The sequence below is a fragment of the Canis lupus genome, chromosome 7 (assembly GCF_003254725.2).
Source record: "Canis lupus dingo isolate Sandy chromosome 7, ASM325472v2, whole genome shotgun sequence".
Lineage (NCBI taxonomy): Eukaryota > Metazoa > Chordata > Mammalia > Carnivora > Canidae > Canis > Canis lupus.
Window position 1 is genome coordinate 38,467,537 of NC_064249.1, and position 22,859 is coordinate 38,490,395.

The 22,859-nt window shown below is 46.4% G+C and overlaps 1 protein-coding gene and 1 long non-coding RNA gene across 4 annotated transcripts; one reads left to right on the top strand and one right to left on the bottom strand.

Moving 5' to 3' along the window:
- Positions 1-8,129: 8,129 nt before the first annotated feature.
- Positions 8,130-16,312, bottom strand: LOC112648813 (histone H3.3A). 2 transcript variants are annotated; one of them, XM_035718522.2, is made up of 4 exons: positions 16,159-16,312; positions 14,582-14,732; positions 12,956-13,109; positions 8,130-8,642 (listed from the first exon to the last, which is right to left on the bottom strand). In XM_035718522.2, exons 2-4 carry the CDS (start codon positions 14,707-14,709, stop codon positions 8,514-8,516), a joined length of 411 nt encoding a protein of 136 aa, XP_035574415.1. In that variant the 5' UTR covers positions 14,710-14,732; positions 16,159-16,312; the 3' UTR covers positions 8,130-8,513. The 2 variants fall into 2 exon arrangements, with proteins under 2 accessions (XP_035574415.1, XP_048968421.1); XM_049112464.1 differs by having other exon boundaries at positions 14,582-14,727; positions 16,159-16,284.
- Positions 16,313-16,997: 685 nt separating this feature from the next.
- LOC112648814 (uncharacterized) lies at positions 16,998-19,037 on the top strand. Of its 2 annotated transcripts, XR_007411996.1 has the most exons (3): positions 17,045-17,672; positions 17,836-17,986; positions 18,782-19,037. It is a non-coding gene; the product is annotated as an uncharacterized LOC112648814 (long non-coding RNA). The 2 variants fall into 2 exon arrangements; XR_003129337.3 differs by having other exon boundaries at positions 16,998-17,672; positions 17,836-19,037.
- The last annotated feature ends 3,822 nt before the right edge of the window (positions 19,038-22,859 follow it).

Consider the following 22,859-nt stretch of genomic DNA (forward strand, 5'->3'; position numbering starts at 1 on the left):
TACGCTCCAAGTGTCCATATCCGCGCGTTTACTTGCAAAGGTTTTGGTTGTTTGCTTACTGTTTTTGTTAAACTCTAGAGAAGAAATACGCTCCACTATCCCGCAGATCGCTTTTTCGATTTAACTGTGTAGCTTGGACATTTTCTCACATCCGCAAGCATTGGTTTCTCTGCCTCATTCTTTTTAATGGCTACATAGTATTTCTTAGTATCACTACATAAAATTTTATTTAGCCATTCCTCCAAGGATAGGCTTTAGGTTGCTCAGATTTCTCCCTTATAGAAACAGCACTATAGGGGATCCCTGGGTGGCTCAGCGGTTTAGCGCCTCGCCTGCCTTTGGCCCAGGGCATGACCCTGGAGACCCGGGATTGAGTCCCACAGTGGGTTCCCTGCATGGTCTCTGCTTCTCTCTCTGTATCTCTCATAAATAAATAAAATTTAAAAAAAAGAAATACTACTGCAATACATAAGTTTGCCCTAGAAATTCATACCTTTACATTTCTAGGGAACGAAATGGAGATTTGGGGAAGAGTATTAAAACATGTAGGAACACATGCTCCTTTGTGAATACTACAATTATCTTACTCTTTAAAAAAACTGAAGTTCACTTTTATTCAAAGTTTTTTTTTTAATGGTTTTATTTTAAGTACTCTCTGCACACAAGGTGAGGCTCCAACTCACAACCCTGAGATCAAGAGTCCCATGCTCCAGAGGCACCTGGGTGGTTCAGTGGTTGAGCCTCTGCCTTCAGCTCAGGTAGTGATCCTGGGGTCCTGGGATTGAGTCGCACATCCAGCTTCCTGCAGGGAGACTCCTTCCCCCTCTGCCTGTGTCTCTGCCTCACTTTCTGTATCTCTCATGAATAAATAAATAAAATCTTAAAAAAAAAAAAAAAAAAGAGTCCCATGCTCTGAGGACTGAGCCAGCTAGGGTGCCCCCCCTCTTATCCAAGTTTTGAACACTACATTGTATGTTGGATTCTCATATAATCTTGGTTCTGTTTCTTTTTAAAAAAAATATTTTATTTGTTTGAGAGAAAGAGAGAGAGATAGGGAGCAGGTGCACAAGTGAGGTGAGGGGCAGAGGACAAGGGAGAGAAGAGGTGGGGAGGCCAACTACCCATTGAGCAGGGAGCCAATGGAGGGGCTCAATCTCATCCTAAGATCATGACCTGAGCCAAAACCAAAAGAGAGACTTAACTGACCTAGCTACCCAGGTGCCTTTAACATGACAGGTGCTTAAAGGAAGTCTTTTCTCCTTTTTCTAAAATGTCTTAATTTACTTGCATATTTTCCCTCCCAGATGGACTTCAGAATTAATGTGTCAAGTTCCATTAAAAATCTTGTTAGAGGAGGATCCCTAGGTGGCTCAGTGGTTTAGCGCCTGCCTTTGGCCCAGGGCGCGATCCTCGGTCCCAGGATCGAGTCCTGCATGGGGCTCCTGGCATGGAGCCTGCTTCTCCCTCCTCCTTGTCTCTGCCTCTCTCTATGTCTATCATGAATAAATAAATAAATCTTAAAAAAAATCTTGTTAGAATTTGTGTTGAGGTGATCTTATTCAATATGGGAAAAACTAAGATCTTTACAGTGGTTTTTTTTTATTTTTTTTTAAGTTTTTTTTTAATTTTTATTTATTTATGATAGTCACAGAGAGAGAGAGAGAGAGAGAGAGAGAGAGGCAGAGACACAGGCAGAGGGAGAAGCAGGCTCCATGCACCAGGAGCCCGATGTGGGATTCGATCCCGGATCTCCAGGATCGCGCCCTGGGCCAAAGGCAGGCGCCAAACCGCTGCGCCACCCAGGGATCCCAGATCTTTACAGTGTTGAGTAGTTCCATCAAGGAACATACATCTTTCTTGATTTATTCACATCTTTTCTAGGGCTTTCAAAAATATTTTTTTAAAAAGTAATTCTCGGGATCCCTGGGTGGCGCAGCGGTTTGGCGCCTGCCTTTGGCCCAGGGCACGATCCTGGAGACCCGGGATCGAATCCCACGTCGGGCTCCCGGTGCATGGAGCCTGCTTCTCCCTCTGCCTGTGTCTCTGCCTCTCTCTCTCTCTGTGTGACTATCATAAAAAAAAAAAAAAAAAAAAGTAATTCTCACACATTTCCTATGTTTATTTTTTGATGTGTTATAGATTAGTGGACATTGTGGATATAATTGTTTATATTACATTTTTATTTATTTATTTTTTATATTGCATTTTTATATGCTGATCTTATAACCAACAATCAGTTTAATTATAAATATTTTTTTTAGTTTAATTATAAATATTAACCAGTTATTGGTAATGTATAGAAATTCTATTGATTTTTATATATTTTATAGCCTGCTGTCTTATTGAGATCTCATTAAAACCAATAATTTTGTAGTTGAAACTCTTTGGCAAGATGAATATTGTTTGTTTTTAAAATTTTACTTATTTATTCATGAGAGACACAGAGAGAGAGGCAGAGACATAGGCAGAGGGAGAAGCAGGCTCCATGCAGGGAGCCCGATGCCGGACTCGATCCTGGACCCCGGGATCACGCCCTGAGCCAAAGATGGATGCTCAACCACTGAGCTACCCATGTGCCCAAGACAAATATTGTTAGTAATAACAATTTTATAATCAAACTAGCAGTGACTATTTATTGAGCATTTACTATGTTTCAGGAACAGTTCCAAGCACTTGACATGCTTTGATTCGTAGAATCCTCAGAACTCCAACAACATAGACATTGAAAACACACCATGGCAAATAATCATTCTATTTCTCCCACCTTAGGGGGGGAACACCCTCCCTGCCCTCCCCGCCATTCTGACTTTCCTCCTCAGCTACTTTCCATTTTTCTCCACTGTAAACAAGACTTCTGGAATTACCTATTGTTGCTGTTTCTCATTCTTCCAATTCTCTTTTTATTTTATTTTTTAAAGTAAGCTCTACACCCAACATAGGACTCGAACTCACCACCTGGAGATCAGGAATCACATGCTCTATTGACTAAGCCAGCCAGGTGCCCAGAAGTGTGATCATTTTTATTTTTGTAAAGATTTACCCATTTATTCATGAGAGACACAGAGAGAGAGAGAGAGAGAGAGAGAGAGAGAGAGAGAGAGAGAGGCAGAGACACAGGCAGAAGGAGAAGCAGGCTCCATACAGGAAGCCTGACATGGGACTCGATCCCGGGGCTCCAGGATCACACCCTGGGCTGAAGGTGGTGCTAAACCACTGTGCCAACGGGGCTGCCCGGATCCCCTCGTTTTGATTAAAGCCCCAGGTCTCTTGAATCCACTCCAGTTGGATCTTGTGTCCCTTGTTTCACCAAAACTGAGGTTTTTTTTTTTTTTTTTTAAGATTTTATTTATTTATTCATGAGAGACACAGAGAGAGAAGCAGAGACACAGGAAGAGGGAGAAGCAGGCTCCCTGAGGGGAGCTTCATGTGGGACTCGATCCTGGGACTCTGGGATGACGCCCTGAATCGAAGGCAGATGCTCAACTGCTGAGCCAACCAGGTGCCCACCAAAACTGTTTTTATCAAGACCACAGAGACCGCAACGTTGCCAGTTCCAGTGGGCACCTCTCATACGGCTCGATTCAATAGTATTTGACAGTGGCCATTGACTCCCTTCCTTGGAGCACTTTCTTCTTTTGGCTTCCAAACTCCATATATACCTGACTCTCTTCCTCAGACTCCTTCAAGTATATGTTGAGTGTCAGTCCTTGGATCTCTTTTGCTACATCTCCATCTCCTCCCTTGGTGAGCTCATCCAGCTTCTTGGCTTTAAGACCATAGCTTTGCTGGTGACTTCTGAATTCCGATCTCTAGCCCAGAACTCCTTCCTAGACCGCAGGCTCCCATCTAACAATTTCCCTGAAATCTCCACTGAAACCTGATGAGCTTCCCAGTCTCAGCACGAGGATAGCTAAGCTCCTGCTAGCACCCAGATCTGGCTCCTGGCACACATCTGATTGCTCTGAGGATCTCCGCCCCTTGGCTCTGCTGCAGCCACGCCTGCTCCCTGCACGCCCGCCCCGTACACACCAGGCTTGCTCAAGGGACCCTGGCCAGGCCCTGGAATACTCTTTCCCCACCTCTGTGTGGCTTGCTCTCCTTTCCCTTTCCTTCAGATATTTTTCTTTTCAGAAGATCCCTGATGCCTTCCCTGGCCAAACTCCCAACACCCACCTGCCTTGGAACACCACTCTTTTTTTTTTTTTTTTAAGATTTTATTTATTTATTCATGAGACACACACACACACACACTCACACACACAGAGGCAGAGACACAGGCGGAGGGAGAAGCAGGCTCCTTGCAGGGAGCCCAATGTGGAACTCGATCCCAGGTCTCCAGGATCAGGCCCTGGGCTGAAGGCGGCCCTAAACCCGCTGGGCCACCCGGGCTGCCCGGAACACCACACTTCTTATCCACAAATTGTTTTCCTCTTTAGCACTGATAACTTGTGTATTTTACTTTATTGTCTACTTCCCTCACTGGATTGTAGCTCCATGAGGACAGGGAAGGTTGTTTTGTTCACTTCTGTATTTGCACATGGAAGGTGCTCTCTGAATCTTTACTGAACTAAGGAATGAAGCACGGGTAATCAGATGAGTTTTCCAAAGTCACACAGCTAGGAGAGTTGCAGTTTAGCTGCAGTGCCTGAAATTTAAAAAAAAAATTTTTTTTTAAAGATCTTATTTTTTTATTCATCAGAGACACACACAGAGAAAGAAAGAGAGAGAGAGAGAGAGACAGAGAGGCAGACACACAGGCAGAGGGAGAATCAGGCTCCATGCAGGGAGCCTGAGGTGGGACTCGATCCCAGGTCTCCAGCATCACGCCCTGGGCTGAAGGCAGCCACTAAACCGCTGAACCACCCAGGGATCCCTATTTAAAAAAAATTTTTTTAAGTTTATTTTTTAGTAATCTCTACCTCCAACATGGGGCTCTCGAACTCACAACCCTGAGATGAAGACTTACATGTTTTTCTGACTGAGCCAGCCAGGCATCCCCTCCAGAGCCAGAACTCTTTTTTTTTTTTAATTTTTTTTTTTTAATTTATTTATGATAGTCACACAGAGAGAGAGAGAGAGGCAGAGACACAGGCAGAGGGAGAAGCAGGCTCCATGCACCAGGAGCCCGACGTGGGATTCGATCCCGGGTCTCCAGGATCACGCCCTGGGCCAAAGGCAGGCGCCAAACCGCTGCGCCACCCAGGGATCCCCCAGAGCCAGAACTCTTAACCGTGGGGCACTCTTACTCAGGTGCGCCAGGTACCACCTCTGGGGCAACAGGGGAGAGCATGGCAGACCCTGTTCTTGTAGCGCATCTGAGTGGAGGTGGTCGATAAAAAAGCAAACAATGTCATTTCAGATTCTGATTTCAGGCATTTGGGCAGATGGAGAGAAAAGCCTGGCAAGCCCAGGCCCACGTAGGCCCACATGAGCCGATGAGGCTAGATGTTGGGTGCCTTTGGATATTTTTTTAAGTGGGAGAATGACCTGGAATGTTTTAGAAGTGATTCCCCAGGAGCTGTGTGAAGGGGCCAGAGGGAGTCAGAGCAGGTGAAGGCGGGCTGCTGTGAGGTGTTGCTTGGGTCCAGGCAGAAGGTAGTATCCTACCACCCAACCTGCTTAGACCAGGATGGCAGAGGTGTTAAGTACAAAGTTTTAGAGATAGTTATTCGGATTAAGAGTCAACAGGAAATAATGGAGGTGGGGGGGAATGGAAAGGAGGTTGCTCGAGAATGAACAGGTGATGAAAAATGCAGAGGAACTTATGATTTCTATAGTCTGCTCCCCTACCCCATTCCCAATTTTCTTTTTTCTGATGTTTCCACTATCGAGACTTTCCTTACCTTCTAGCACTCCCAGCAACATCAGTGACTCTTCCATCAGAGCATGGGAATAGAACAGAGTCCTAGATTTAGTCCACTGGGAAACAAATCCCACGTCCTCCGTTAACCATGTGGCCACAGACAAGTTTCTTCATGGGTAAAATCGGGTCTATAAGGGCACCCACCTTATGGGGTTGCGAAGCTTGAGTCGGAGCTTATCTTTTATATCCTCAGCATCTAGCAGATCCTTGGTAGGTTCAAATTTGCACATTTGAATTTATTTCCTCTCAGATCCTCAGCTGTCAAGATGAGGAGGGAACAGCATTTTCCAACACTCACTCACCTGGGCCCAGTGAGACTGACTCCGTTTGCTTGAGAACAAGGTTTCCAAATTCCTCCCTGAAAGTTCTAAAGTATTCCTGATTTCCCAAGACCTATGTACGTAGTTATTCTTATCTTACCCTATAACGTTGTATGGTTTTTCTCCTGTGAGCTTTAGACCAGTGGCTGTTTGCCTCAGTTCCTTTAGTATTCAGAAGTGGGTGAATGAACCTTGTTGACGTTGATCGTGGAATTAGGCCACAGCTCCCACACACCACTTTGGGCCCAAATCCAATGGGTAGGGTTGTCAAATACCAATTCCAAAGCATAGCGGGGAAGGGAATCATCAGCCTAGGGGTCCGTATCACTTCCATCCAAGAGTCCTAGAGTATTGAGACAAGCTCATCATGGTGGCCAGACATTTGCGTACGGAGAGCGCCAACTTCATCTATTTTGAGGAAGAAAATACCTGCCTCATCTTGTCATGTACAACTATGTATCAGCACCTCAACAGTGTGCAAAGTGCCCCTAACTTGTGCAACAGAACTGATTACCATAACCACTTCATGGGGACTTTGACAAAAATAGAAACATGCTTTTTTAGTTCACGAAGAGCAAAATTTAGTAGATTCTAAGTGAGTTAATTCAAAGGATGGCATTTCCTATTTGTAAACATACTAGCAAATTTCTCCTGCCCTATTGGAGATGCCCACTTTCCCCAGTAATTCTTCATGAACAGGCCCTAGCATCTGCCCCTCTGCACTGCAAAAACCAAACTGGGGAAAATTCATTAAAAACTGGCTTCTTGGGGGCAGTCTGGCTGGATCAATGGAGCACAGGACTCCTGGTCTGACTCTTGGGCTTGAGCTCCACGGTGAGGGTAGAACTTAAAAAATAATAATCCGACTTTTTGCAGCTTGTATCATACTGTTACTCTGTTCAATACCAAGTAATACCAGTGCCTGCCTAAAGCTTCTGCGAAGGATTGCACTAAAAACTATGATCCCATGTCAAGACATTAAAATCAGGCTCTAAAGCTAACTTTGTATTTCTCTCATTAAGTGATTTTTGATGGATCAATATAAAAATGAAATTGTTAAAAACGAGCTTGAGAGCAGGAAGAATGGAAGTCCAGCATCCTACCTATAGACTAGGAGTGCTCAGCAGCTTCACACACTCAAATGTTACAAGGAACGTCAGTACATCTCCCACTCATCATTCCAATGCTGAATAAAACAGTGCTAAGAATCAACCATTGGTGCTTGATTAATAACTTCAGGGTTAATACACACCATCTTGAAAAGAGCCAGATCTCCAATGCACTTTTGAGCTCAAGACTGTTACATTTGCATTTAAATTACCATTAAGGGCAGCCCTGGTGGCCCAGCGGTTTAGCGCCACCCTCAGCCCGGGGCGTGATCCTGGAGACCCATGTTGGGCTCCCTGCAGGCTTGCTTTTCCCTCTGCCTTTCTCTGCCTCTGTCATGAATAAATAAAATCTTAAAAAAAAAAAAAAAAAAGTTACTATTAAACATTCAAAGTTTAATAGCATAGTAATGTTTATAAAAATGTACTTTTGCTACTTATGAAGATTCAACTATTTCCAGGTGATTCTGTTAGCCAGCTGGGTTTGTGAAATATTGGTTTAGAATACAACATATCCAAAGAGTTGAGATTTACTCCACAAATTTTACTACTTCTCCTTTCCCCATCTCAGCAGCCCTGTCTCAGATATAAAGTGACAAAACACTGATGACACTCAAATTATTTTTAATATGAAAATTTCAAGTGACTTAACTTCACAGCTAAGGTGGATAATAAAGACCAAAAGCAGGTATAGTTTAATGTATTTTAATAGCAAACTTACAGGAACAGCACAGAAGACAGACAACATTAAAAACATGTACTTGCATGTAGGACAACTCAGTTAGAAAAGTATAGTGAATGGATGGAATCTACTGTATGATAAAAATGCTACAAACACCATTTAGTTGCCATCAATAAGAAATTTACTTGTTTTAAAAAAATCCAAATGCTGGCATTGTCCAGAAAAATTTAACAGGTTTATTTATAATTGTTATAAAGTTGAACTGCTGAAACGTGTTCACTGAAACATTTTGACTTGCATTAATGCTTTATGTCCCCGCATTTATATTAAAAATTCACACACAAATGAAAATGGAAAAACTGCCAATACCTGATTTCTGTCCCCTATTTTTCCACTTGCAATCGTATACTTAGGTACCTTTTGACCCCATGGAAAAAAAAAATATCTAACGTTCAGAGAACTACCAATAACAGGAAGAAGAGAAAAAAAAAATTTTTTTTTTTTTTTTTAAAGAATGAAATGTTTTCCATCATAGTGGATTCTTAAGCACGTTCTCCACGTATGCGGCGTGCTAGCTGGATGTCTTTTGGCATAATTGTGACACGTTTGGCATGGATAGCACACAGGTTGGTGTCTTCAAAGAGGCCCACCAGATAGGCCTCACTTGCCTCCTGCAAAGAACAGAGAAAAAGATATTAATGGTGTTAATTACCAACAGTATAGATGCCTCTGAATCAGTTATAAAATGATGAGGAGGTTTTGGGTCACCGGGGTGGCTCAGTGGCTGAGTGTCTGCTTTTAGCTTGGAGCGTGATCCCGGGTCCAGGGATCAAGTCCCACACTGGGGGCTCCCTGTGAGGAGCCTGCTTCTCCCTCTGCCAATGTCTCTGCCTCTCTGTGTCTCTCGCAAATAAATAAATAAAATTTTAAAAAAGATGAAGTTTCTGAACCCTCTGAAAACCTACTTCAGGTGATGTTGACTATTTTACCAAATGCTTCTACTCAAACACCAGTGGGACAACGTTGAAAGGCAGTTTACAACAGTGGAAAGCTCCAGTTTGGAAATCTTTATCCAATTACACAAAAGTCAAATTACTTCATTATTAAGAAAGTAATTTTTTTCCTAATGTTTAATATGCAATTTCTCATAAACTGAAATGTCTTAACGACCTACAACTGAATCCAAGAAATCCCATCTCAACTCTAACATTCTCATCCTTTCAATGATAAATCGAATCATGTATCCAATCCAAAATAACACTCCCTCACCAGTGACCTCCTTATTCTGAATCCCATTCACACTCCTGTACCTGCTTGAACCTCTCTGCCTTGCCAATAATCCACAGGCTCCCATGACATGGCCCCATCTACTTTTCCTTTTACACTTGTTTGATCACATGAGGACTACGGGTCCCAGAATATACTAGATCAGATCAGCGTTTTATTCCTTACAGATTGGACCTATTTGGCTTAGACATGCCCCCTTCAAAGGGTGCCTTCCTCTGTATCCCAATCTCTAATAACCTTTTACCTTCTAGTATTAATATTGGTCCCTTTAGTTTTTTCCATTACATTTCAAGATTCTTTGAAGGCATCCTCTTATCTCCTACCAGCATTCACAAAACCACCAGCTGTAGGGTCTGTCCACGGACATCTGGCAGGTGAAGAGGAAAAAGAGGGGCTTCTACTTATAATGAACTCAACTCAAATTGTTAGTCTCTCTTACAGATGTGAAAAGCTGAAGCACCCTTTACTAGAAGCTGTAACATCTGCTTACTCATTCTGGAATGAAGAAAACTGGGTTCCTAGCCCAGTCCTCAGCCCAACTGTTCTAGTGGACAAAGAGCATGAAATGAGAGGTTATCTGGCCCTGTCTCCTCCTCTACAGCGAAGTTACTTCTCTGTTGAAGATACTTAGAAAAAAGCAGATTTTTATACTTGCTATTTTTATCCTAATAAAACTTTTCCATTTTGGAATCCTTAGGCAATGATAAAACTAAAAACAACACATATCAAATACTTGAACAGTTTAAGCCAGGTATGCTAATGATATAAGACATGTAGATAGGAACAGGCAGATTTGCTTTTTACAAAAAAACCCCGAGATTTGCTTTTCATAGCATTAACACAGCAACAATTATTTCAAATGGTTTAACTCCTTGGTACTCACTGGCCTCTACACCTGCCACCTTTTAATGCCAATTACTTAATAGAGTCTTATATATAGTAATATATATATATATATATATATATATAACATATATATATATTTTTAAGAGAGTATGGGAGCAGGGTGAGGGGTAGAGATTCAACAATCTCATTTTGTACCCAGAATGCCTTGCTCTGGGTAGATATTCAAGAGATAGTTTTTTCCCCCCTTAAATCTAACTCTTAAGTTTGCAGCATTTCCATGCAAACATTCCAAAGAATGTTTATTAAAAGCAGAACACCTTATCCAGGGACTCATTCTTAAATATAGCATACTGCAGCCTACTCTTACAGGTTCACAACACACATCAGATCCTACGACTGATGTTCCTCAGGAAAGATACGGGTTTAGTCTTGTTTCACCCAGCATCATCTCACGACTGTGCACATCTGGAATGCTTTTGCAAAATGGAGCACTATGAGCTGCTTTATTTATGGACAAGCCAACCACAGGCCCCATGATCCTGAGACCTTTTAGGACCATGATCTATAGGCACCCTGGTCCTGGTCTGATGTGGCATGTAGCAGCCTGCAGCTCTCACTACCATCCTAGAACCTGGCTACTGGTGGTTTTGGCTTGTGCCTGGTCAGTTCTAGGGGAGTATTTAGTACTCACAAGGGATTGGATCGTGACCCATATTTCTAATTCTGTCACACAGGTCCTAAAGTCTCCTAAACACTAAGGCTGTAATGGGAATTAGAGAACGCCACGTAAACTTATAGCCCCCCAAAAAACACCATAATTTTAAGATAACGGTTAAAAAACATCTCCCAATTGGAAGTAAATACTAATTTATGACATTTTGAGTATATTCAAGGTCTGGTTCTTCCACCATTTCAAAACATCAAGGTCTGAGTTTTTCACACAAGGACACCTTAGTCCAAACTCTCAGATGTTAAAGGCAAAGGCTGAATTTTAAGTTTGTCAACTTCTGATTATCATACAGACTAATTTCTCTCCCCCATTCCTGTACTTCGCCCCCTTCTGAAACTTGTAAACTGTGTAATTCTAAAGCCAAAAATTCACTGACTTCTGGAGTTTTATTTAATGGCTCTCTATTACCTTATTTCCATTAACAAATTCTCCATCGCCACATCTTAAAGAGACCTGAGATGAGGTCTTAAAGAGCAAACACGTAAAAAGCTGCAAACCAAGGTTCCTCTTTCCAATAAAGAACTTTGGAACTGCCAGAGTACCTTGAGGAGCAGAGGCAAACATTTTACTTAAAACCCACACTATCACACTCACTAATGTAAAACACACCCCATAATCACAGTGACGGTGTAAATTTACATCGTGAACTCTCTACCCAGATTGTTTAGTCACTTCAATTTATAAGGCCCCATCACTGACAGGTAAACTGAAACATGTGGGACTTCCAAGTATAGCATGTTCTTGAAGGAGAGTCAGGCTAACTAGAAAACAAAACTAGCAGCTCTGTACCAAATGCTTGTCAAGCTCAGTGATGTCTCCACAGTTAAAAATACAGTGGGAGAAATGTGATTTGTAATTGTAGTAATCTATGAGACTTCAGGATATTAAAACAGAAAATAGTTAAGTAACAGTACTGGAAAATTTTTAGTAGTTTGAAATTTCATTAATTTCCATTCATTGAGAATTTAATGGATGCCTACTCCTGGAATGCACCAATCAAAAGAGGCTCAGACTAACCATAGAAACAGCTCAACCAATTACACTTCAGTGGAGAATCCACCTATCCAATCTTCCTCACAGAGAGAGCAACAGCTCAGCACAGCAACAGCAGCCTTGAGAATCCTCCAATGGAGTGTATATGTAGACTGTGGACCCTCTCCCCACCAGAGATTCCAGTGCAGGTCCGCTGTGCCTAGCAATCTGCATTTGTAATCACTTTCAACCCACTGCTCTGATGGACGTGGCAGCCTTCCCATACCTTGAGCGTTCACTGATCTAAAGAATGCCAAGCACTACATAAAATAGGTTACACTTTACTAACGGACGTTAAATATATCCTTTCAGCCAATCAAATATCTTCCTTATGGGCATTTTTAATCTTGGCTCAAAACACAAATATTTCAGATACATAATTACCTCTAAAACTATTTCTCAGAGTTCTGATGCACAGGTGCTAAGATTAAACTCAATAGTTTCCCATTTAAGTGGAAATCCATAATCCTCTTTACCTAACTACAAGTCTTGAAATCCCTGTCCCTTAACACATACCATTTAATCTTTCAGCAAACCTTTTCTTCTTCCTATCGCCAATCCAATCCTAACTACCCCTGTGCTTCCTCTGACCTCATACACAATTCTTTAATACAGCCTATGCCCATCCCAGACACTGCTCTCTCTCCTTGCACCTGCTCCCTCGGAGCCAGTAAGACATTCATCCTACATTCCTTTTCCAGTGGTCACTGTTTAGAGCTGATTACCAATACAGACCTTTAGTCTCACTGTCTTTGTACCATCCTGCAGCACGATGAACAAGAGGGTTCTTTCCCCCTTTAAGCACTGTTCTCAAAGCAACGTTTAAAACTTAAAAAAAAAAAAAAAGGCATATAAGAACGCGCACTTGGCTTTGGCATCAAACGGGTTCATTATTAGGACTCTGGGACCCAAATGGGATCAAATGACAGTTCTGTATATATGACCTTGAACAATGTAATCTTTCTGATACCTCAACAGTGAAGTACAGGTATTACCTTACAGGCCTCTGATAATTAAATTATATCAGCAACATAAAGATTTAGAATTGTTCTTGGTACCCAGCAGAGCCTTTCCCACCCACCATTTTACCTGCAAAGCACCAATAGCTGCACTCTGGAAGCGCAGATCTGTTTTGAAGTCCTGAGCAATTTCTCGCACCAGACGCTGGAAAGGAAGTTTGCGGATCAGAAGTTCAGTGGACTTCTGATAACGTCTAATTTCACGGAGTGCCACAGTACCAGGCCTTCAAACAAAACAACACAACAAAAAACCTACGTTAAAGTAATGGTTACCAAAACATATAAAAAACGTAAAAGGATAAGTGGTTAGCTTTAAAGAAATGCAGTTAATATCCAAAAAACAGACCCTCCATGTTTTCTTTAGCTTCTATAAAAGTTTCACTTATCAATTTATAATATGATGTGAATATTCAAGCGTATCAAGAGTAACAGTACCTTTAAACCAAAAAGTATGGTATTAAAGTAGAGTCTTGGCAGGGAATTCATTCAAGTCCCATTCATTTTCATCTATAACAGACGTGGCAGTAACTTCTGTTATCATTATTTGGGAGGGTGCTGCGCCATTAACAATAAAGTCTCAATTCAGACTCTTCTCAATTTGGCATCACACTCACTCCCACCCGCACCCTCAATTCTTCTGAAAGACCTACCAACACCATCCAATGAGCCTCGTTTAAAAATACTATTGTAGGGGATCCCTGGGTGGCTCAGCGGTTTGGAGCCTGCCTTTGGCCCAGGGCGCGATCCTGGAGTCCTGGGATGGAGTCCCGTGTTGGGCTCCCTGCATGGAGCCTGCTTCTCCCTCTGCCTGTGTCTCTGCCTCTCTCTCTCTGTCTCTCTCTCTCTCTCTCTCTATCACAAATAAATAAATTAATAAATAAATCTTAAAAATAAAAATACTATTGTGGTCTATTTATTTAAGTTGGATTCCCCAGAGTGCATTTATTAGACTACTGCTCATCACTCGGGAATAATCCCACCTGAGTACTCATGATTGTGCAGCGTATCTTCCACGTGGAAGACTGAGTGGTTTTGTTTTTACTAAGTAACTGCTGGCAAAAAAAATGTACCTCAAATCTGACTTATTTTCTTCCATCGAATGAGCTTTTGAGAGTAACTATAAAGTCATTCAAAGAGATTAAGTATGGACAACTTCTGCCCTCTAATGGCAGATGCTCTTAACAACACTGTTTAGTGTAGTTCAAAACCCATACTGTGCTAATAACAAGGAAATAAACCAATTCAAGTAAACGAGGGATGAGAACTTTACTCAAATAAGACGTCCCCCATCTTGGTTACTGGGAAAATAAAATTAATATTAAAACCTCTCGTTTCACCAAAAGTGAGTGTTCTCAGAAATGTTTATTTAAAACACTTTACGATTTAAAAAATATATACCACTAACATAACAAACGAAATAAAATGTTACTCTATCCACGAACGTTATTAGTGACTCAATAGGTCTCCTTTCGGCAGTTTCAAAATAAAACGTTCCTAAAACCCAACACTAAATTCATACACACACACACACACACACACACTTTTTTCTTCCAAGTATTAACAAATACTCAAAGGGGGAAAGACATTAGTTTCCCTCAAGCCAGAAGTCTGATTATACACTCTTGTGTTGTATTATATAAATACTGCTTCCGCGGACAGACTTTGTCCCACTATTTCCTTTTTTTTTTTTAAATACCTGTAACGATGAGGTTTCTTCACCCCTCCAGTAGAGGGCGCACTCTTGCGAGCGGCTTTTGTAGCCAGTTGCTTCCTCGGTGCTTTACCACCGGTCGATTTGCGGGCAGTCTGCTTTGTACGAGCCATGGTACAGAGACCTCCTTACTTACCTACCAGCATTAAAAAACGAAAATCATGTCTCCGACTACCAAACACCCAAGTTTCCTGTCACAAGCGACCCCCCCCCCAATCTGGAAATTACCAGTACCACCCCCCGCCCCCGGCAAACCCAAACAAAACCCAACAATGTCCGTAACGTTATGTAATTCGAAAGGGTGCAGATTACGTCTACCACCCAAATAGGACTTCTTGAAACAAACTGTAGTACCAGAAGATTGTTAGCATTAAGGCCAATCATCTCTCAAAATGCCAAACCTGAGCGACAAACGGCAAAACAAAAAAGACCCCAAACTGCTTCTGCTTCAATGTCTTCAATTAAATCAGAAATTAGAAATGTCTGTAAGCACCCAATCCACGGACAAGTCAAAACAACGAAGCCACAAACCACAGAAAGGTCGAGTCAAATTTCGGGGGGAGGGGGTTTTCCAGCTCCCCCCCCCCTCCGCGGCCGCCCCCCGGCGCGCCCGGCAGCGCACAGACCGCTGTAAATATCCGCAAACAGCCCCGCTTTCCGTCGGTACGGCTCCCGGGGCGCCGCGGGCCGCCCGCCCGGCCCGGCCCCGCTCCAGCCCGTGGGGGCTCCGCCGCGACCTCCCCCGAGGGCTCGCCGACCCGCCGCCCGGCCCGCCGAAACTTTGGGGCCCGGCCCCGGCCCGCCGCCCGCGCGGCTCCCCAGCCCGGCCAGATGGAAACAATCGCGCCGCCGAGCCCGTTCCTCCCGCACGCACCGCACACCAAAACGCTCCAAAATGCCCCGATCCCCTGCCACGTGCCGCCCTCCAAAATGCAAAAGTTTTTTTTGCATTTCAAATGCATCAAGTTTCCGCTTCTCCAAAAAAGGAGAGAAAAATGTCCCTCTGCGAAAAACGTTCCCCCGTCCGTGAAACGGGGAAGAGAGAAACGGGGGAGAAAATATGGTCGGTGACCAGAGAAGAGAGACAAGATGGTGAAGCTCAGCAACAACTGTGGGGAGGCAGCGAGAAGCGAGTTACCCCGGGGTGGGAAGCGGCGGCGATTTCCAGCCCTTTCCCGCCCGAAAACCGCGGCCCGGGGCCCGGGGGCGGCAGTTAAGGGGCCCGCGCGGATCGTGGTGAGGGTCTGGGGTCCCGGGAAGGGGCAGCGGGCGGCATTTCGCCGAAGAAAGAGGCGCCGGGGGCGCGGGGCGGAGGGAGAGCGGCTCGGCGCCGCGGCGGAGGCTGCTGTGGGGCTTAGGCGGCGAGAGCCGGGGAGAGCCGCCGCCGCCGCCGCCGCCTCGGGGCCACGGAAACTCGCTCCTCACCTCCATTTCTGGGCCAAAAAGTTTGCGGGCCGAGCCCGGGGGGGCCGCGGGGCCGCCCCCGCCGCGCCAGGGCCCGACCCGCGGCGGGCGGCGAGCGGCGCTCGGTCCCGGGGAGGCGGGCGGACGGGGAAACTTACCCCCCTTCTCCTTCGGCTGGAGCTCGGCGAGCTAGAGGCGGCGCTGGCGTTGGCGAGCGACGGCGGCGCGGCGGCGGCTGCGAACACAATTGAAAGATGGCTGACACCGAGGCTATCCCCCAACACACGCCGCCCCGCCCCCGCGCCGCGCGCCAGCCAATCACAAACAATGGAGGGAAGGCTCGGCCCCGCCCCCGGCCCCCGCTCGCGCCCCGCCCCCGCCCCTCCCCCCGCGCGCCCGTTCGCTGGCGCGCGCTCGCCCCTCCCCCGCGCGCCGCCCGCTCCCTCCCCCCCGGCCGCCTCGCGCCGAGTGTGTACAAACACAAAAGACGTGCCGGAGGGCCGACGGCTCCCGCCGCGACGGCCGCCCGCCCGCCCGCCTGCCAGCCCGCCCGCGCACCCCCGGCCGGGCTCCAGCGTCCGGCCCGCTGCCCCCCCCAGCCCCCCCGCGCCCACGTCATCCCGCCCGGAGCCCGGGGTCGGGGCGCCCAGGGCGGTGGGGGAGGGGCGGCGGCCCGGGCGCGGCCGGTGAACGCCTGGCCTGCGGGCGGCGGCGGGGGAGGGATGGGGTGGGGAGCGGGGGCGGCCCGGGCGGCGGCGGCGGCGGCGGCGGCGGCGGCGGCGGGGGTTGGGGGGTGCGGGCCCGAGGCCGCGGCCGGCCGGGGGCGGCCCCGGGGGAGGGGGCCCGCCCGCGCGCAACTTTCCCCGCAGGTGGCGGCGCGGGGCCGGGGCCGGACGCCTGACGCAAGATGGCTGTGCTCGGCGCGCCCGACAACAATGCGCCGCCGCCGCCGCCCGGGCCGCCGCCGTCGCCGCCGCGCCAGCCCAGCGCCGGGACCTCCGGGGCCGCGGCGCCCGCCCGCCTGCCTCACCCGCGGCCGGGGCGGCGCCTGGGGACTGGCCGGTTCCCGTCCTCGGGGCGCCGGCAGGGTGGGTGCCCGGCCCCGGGATGGTCCCGCCGCGGTGCGCGGCTCCGGGGGACGGCGGGGGCGCTGCGGGGCGCTCCCGGCGCCGGCATCTCAGCCGCGGACGGCGTCCCGAGCGGTCGGACGGGGGAAGAGTCGCCCAAGGTCACTTGAGTCCGGGGCCGGCCCGGGAGCCGCCGCGGGGCTCCGCGCCTCCGGCGTCCGCCCTGACTCCCTGGGCCCGGGCCGCCTGCAGCCGCCCCCGGAGGGGAGAGCCCCGTAGGCTCGGGGCCGGCCGAGCTGCCCGCCCGGACTTGTGTCATCCGCGCCCACGGGACTTGGCTTGTCGTGCTTTGTTGGTTTTTGCTTTTGTTTTGTTTTCAGGAAACCAAAATGTTTGTTGTCGGACTTATCCGGGAAAGCTGTCCTACCTCAATTACATTCGTTGTATCTTCAAGAAATGTAAAGTGACCTGGGTAGAAATGCTCCCTCGGCGTGCTAGATTTTTCCATAGTTTCTATTTTTTTGGCTTTGAAAGAGATTTCTAAGGAAGGGAAAGCCTACGGCCGGCGAGAGAGTTCTGGCCTCGGAATATCTGAAGCAACTCAGGTGTGCGGCTGTAAAATGGAAGGAATATGTATCCCTTGAAGATAGACCACGAGCTCATTCTAGTGGTGGGACGCTGCGCCCTGGCTGGGCGTCTGCTTATTTACCTAGTGAACTCGGGAAATCTCAGTGAGTGATTTTTTTTTTTTTTTTTTTTTTATGATAGGCACACACAGAGAGAGAGGCAGAGACGCAGGCAGAGGGAGAAGCAGGCTCCATGCACCGGGAGCCTGACGTGGGATTCGATCCCGGGTCTCCAGGATCGCGCCCTGGGCCAAAGGCAGGCGCTAAACCGCTGCGCCACCCAGGGATCCCCAGTGAGTGAATATTTCTTGAGTGACAACTGTGTGCCAGGCACAGGTCCGGGTGCTGGGAGTAGAATAGTCAAGGACACAGGCGACCATCCTGCCCTCCTGGGGCGTAGGACCTCCGGGAGCATTGCCTTGCTCAGGGAAGTAGCACCTGGACAAGGGAGAGGAAGGAGGTCCCCTGGGGCCAGAAGACTGGTAGGAAGCTATGGCCCAGAGAAGAGGGCTTTCAGGTCCTAATGACCCGGCAGGAGAAATGCCAGGGCAGAAACAGGATGCTAAAGGGGCGCCAGGGTCAGCCCAGAGTTGGCGCTACTTGTAAAACTCTTGCACTAATAATAATGGCCTCGAAATTTGGAGTAAAAAAAAAACAGGGATGGGGGAGGGGCAGGGGAGGAAAAGCTTTTAAGTTAAAACACTTTCCCTAGAATAGAATGCTTATAGCCACTAATTTAGATTTGTTTATAAGTAAAAGTAAAAAAAAAAAAAAAGTAGAATGGAAAGGATTTTAAAAGCACCACTATTAATATCTGCTTGGCTCCTGAGGCAGTCAGATGCTGTCATGGAGCTGCTGTTTCTGGCTACTCTGGTGCCACCCCCACGCACACTGTCATATTACCCTGTTTCTTCAGCACATTGATTTAAATGATCATATTTGTTTATTTGTTGTCCGTCTCTTCCCCAAAGAATGTGAAGTTTAGGACAGCAGTGGGCTTACTTGTTTCTTTCCACTGGTCTAACATTGCTGCCCCACTCCACCCCCCAATTTGGGGGCTGTTCTAATTTGTTCTACTTCCTCACTAGGTGATCACAGCCAGCACCGTGGAAATTGTCAAAAGTACAACAAAAAGTAGAAAGAATAGTCTAATTCTAATGCACCCATCACCTACCTTCAAAAATGAGCTATTCATGACCAATCTTGCGATTCATCTACTAACTTCCCTGCCTCTCCCACTTGAATTATTTTGAAGCTAATCCCAGACTTTTTACATCATTTCATGTATAGATATTTCAGTATGTATGGGTAGGAGCCAAATAAATGGTTGATAAGCCTATTAAATCTCTTTGTAGAGTTGTTATTTGCATTTTTTAAAAAAGATTTTATTTATTCATGAGAGACACAGAGAGGCAGAGACACAGGCAGAGGGAGAAGCAGCCTGCATGCAGGAAGCCCGATGTGGGACCTGATCCCAGGATCCTGGGATAATGCCCTGAGCCAAAGGCAGACGCTCAACTGCTGAGCCACCCAGGCGTCCTTTGTTATTTGCATTTTGTTGAAAAATCCATCCTGGGGCTTTGGATCCCAGTCCTCTCCCCAAAACTGGTTCTGTCCAGTCTTGCCCAGTGAAGGACATCATGATTTGTCCTGCTGCTCACACCAGAAGGCACTGGCATGCTCCTCCAACCTCCCTTTCTTCCCACCATGGTCCTGTTATTCCTCCTTCTGGAAAGAGGATGGGATTCCTCCTTCTGGAAAGAGGATGGGATCCTCGGGATGACCTTACTCTTCCCTTCTCTCTGGGCCTCATGGTACTGTCCTATGTGGCCTCTCTCCACTTTTGCGACTCTGTACTCCATCTCTCTGCCACAGCACACGAGATGAGATTCATAGGCGGTAAATCAGATTAAGTCTCGTCCTTGCTTAAGTCCACTCAGTGGCTCCCATTGCTCTGGATACAGTTGGTGCTTTGCAGGACCTGCCATCATTCCCGCCCTCCCTGTGGCCTGGTGCTTCAGCCCAGCCACCTTGGGGCTGTCAAGCCCTTCCCTCCTGCGGGTCATGGCGCTTCTGTTTCATGCTGAATGCTGTCCTGCAGCTTTTCAGAGGGGGCTACCTCTCTCATCTCTTAGAAAGTGATCCTATTTGTAGGGGACAGTGAAGAGAAGTAGCAGGGATTTGGTGACATTGATTAACAATTTCATTATACATTTGTATATATTCTATAATCACTATAAAAAATTCTATTTTAAGGAAGATATTAAATATTAAACTAGTGTAAAACTCCCAAATGTTTTCAAAGGTTTCAATTAAAAACACTGAGCTTGTGTCTATGCACAGGATGTTTTATGTCAAGTTTTAAGCTTGAGATGGCCGTAGTCTATTTCTGATCAGGACTTTATAATGAAGATCTCTTCATATTCTTTATGGTCTCATCCTTGAGAAAGTCTGTTCACACAAATAGGTGGTAAAGAATGCAAAAATGATTGTCTTGGACTATTCAAAAAAGTATACCCATTGAGGTTCGATATTTAAAAATCTTCCCTTTTGTTCGACAAATGTGATCTCGTACTTCCTTGTGAACTGATTTTGAGTCCAATGAAACTTTTGAAAGGTCACGTATTTAAAAATGATTATGTAGCTCAAATCTGTAGAATGCCCACGTGCTGCTGAGCAGTCGCCCCAGGGCTGCCTGGGTCACCACCAAAGGGGTCTGTGCACTAGAATGGAGACAAGTGCCCTGTAGAAAGATGGAAATGCAGGTCTGTGCCAGGATATCTGTTGAGCCTCCTTGGCCTCAACCCTGGCCAGCTGCATTTTGGGCTTCACTAGTGCTCCTGGGCCCCTGGCGTGGGTATTCCTCGGTGTCCTTGCCTGTGATGGGCACTGTTCCCTGCCCCAACTAAAGCAGGGATCTAGGGGCTAGAGCACCTCCTTGGCTGTGCTCATCTCATGTGCATATCATGTAAAACAGGGAGTGGGGCCACCTTGGTGGCCACGCAGCAGGGGTCATGCTGTTCAGGCTGCCCTTCAAGGAGACCCAAATGAGGCTGCTCACAACTAGGGCCTTTGTCCCTAGGGCTGAAGGGACCTACCTCCTGGTTCCCTGATGGCCCATCAGAAAGACCACTGCGGCTGTTCTGAGGCCTCAGTGCCAATGTCACTTCTCAGAGTGGCACCCCACATCCTTGTCTCCTTGTCCCTACTGCCCATATGGTACTCTGTCGCATTTCCAGGTTTATTTCCTTCATGGCAACTCTTATAAGCTGGCATTTTGTTGATTTGTTTCCTGATTTGTGGTCCCCCCCACCCCCCACGACTAGACTGTAAACTTAATGAGAGCAAGGGCTTGGATGCTTTGTACACTGTTTTGTCTCTTATCAACTTGTACAGTACCTAGCCTAGGGCGGACACTTAATAAGTAGAGGAATATACAAAAAGTAACCATGTTTGAAGCACCTGGGTGGCTCAGTTCTTGAGTCTCTGCCTTTGGCTCAGGTCGTGATTCTGGGGTCTTGGGATCAAGTTCCACATCGGGCTCCTCTGGGGAATCTGCTTCTCCCTCTGCCTGTATCTCTGTTTCTTTCTGTGTCTCTTATGAACAAATAAATAAAATCTTAAAAAAAAAGTAACTGTGTTTTACATTGTTACTAGAATCAATTGCAAGATGCCGCTTGGTTTGCAGAAGAGTCCCATCTGAGAAAATGCACCTCTCACAGTTAATGAGCTCTAACACATGTTGCCTTGTATTCTCATCAGTAAAAGGAAGATGACAAATATTTTCCTCATGGTGAAGTTGTAAGGATGAAACATGTCCATTTGACCAGGACCATCCCTCTTCATGTTTTATTAATTTTGAACGCTCACAAAATGATTAATGGCATCTACTCTTAGGATGCTCACCAGGTCATCTTGGGATCACACCTGGGCCCTCTGGGTAGATTGGTGATGTCTTTCTTGGAACGCAGGAGACCTTCATATTCCCTGTAAAGGAAGAAATCACTGGCCTGGTTCTAAATACATTTGGTGAACTGGTTAGTGTTGGTCTGCGGTGAGGGAGGAGTGCCAAGAAGTCAGAGTAGTTTCTGAGACTGGAGGCCCAGGGGCCACGCCTTGAACCACAGGGAAATGCCAGCCTGGGAAGCTTTTCAGACATGAGACTGTCTTTGAGACACTCCCCACCCGCTTCCTTGAAAGCCCAACATTCTGGTAGAATGATCTGGACACTTCTTTAGTATGAATAAACAGGTAAGAAAATGTTGTTTTAAAAAAAAAGCCCCCAAAGAAAAAGATTCTTTTTTTACAAGAATTCTCTCTGAACCAAGAACTGGATTAATTATCCAAGTTCAAGAAAAGCAAGGCTCAACCAGTACTGACTTCTCCTCTGGAAGGTGAGGAGGTGAGTCTCCTTTGGTAAACTAGGAATATGTACCATGCAGAGCTTCCTTTTGAAGATTTTATTTATTTATTCATGAGAGACACACAGAGAGAGGCAGAGACAAAGGCAGAGGCAGAAGCAGGCTCCCTGTGGTGAGCCTGATGCGGGACTCTATCCCAGGACCCCAGGATCATGATCTGAGCCAAAGGCAGATGCTCAACCACTGAGCCATTCAGGTGCCCCACAAGTTAATGTATCTTAATTATATTAAATAATTTCTTCTTTTAAATAGATTATACTTTTGTGATTATGTTAAGAATTTTAAAAATAGAGGTGTGCCTGGCTGGCTCAGTTGGAGGAGCATGCGACTCTTGATCTCAGGGTTGTGAGTTCAAGCCCCACATTAAATAAAACTTCAGAATTTTTTTTAAAGCCCTAACATGGGACTAGAACTCACGACTCTGAGATCAAGACCTGAGCTGAGACCAAGAGTCAAATGCTTAACCAACCGAGCCCCCTTCTGACTGTCTACAATTCATTCATTTTTTAAAAAGATCTTATTTATTCATGAGAGACACAGAGAGAGGTAGAGACATAGGCAGAGGGAGAGGCAGGCTCCCTGCAGGGAGCCTGATGTGGGACTCGATCCCAGGACTCGAGTATCACAACCTGAGTCAAAGGCAGATACTCAACCACTGAGCCACCCAGGTGTCTCTACAATTTATTCTAACATGCAAACTGTGACCTCTTTCAAGGCATGAAGATCCAGGTAACCTTTAGGGGCT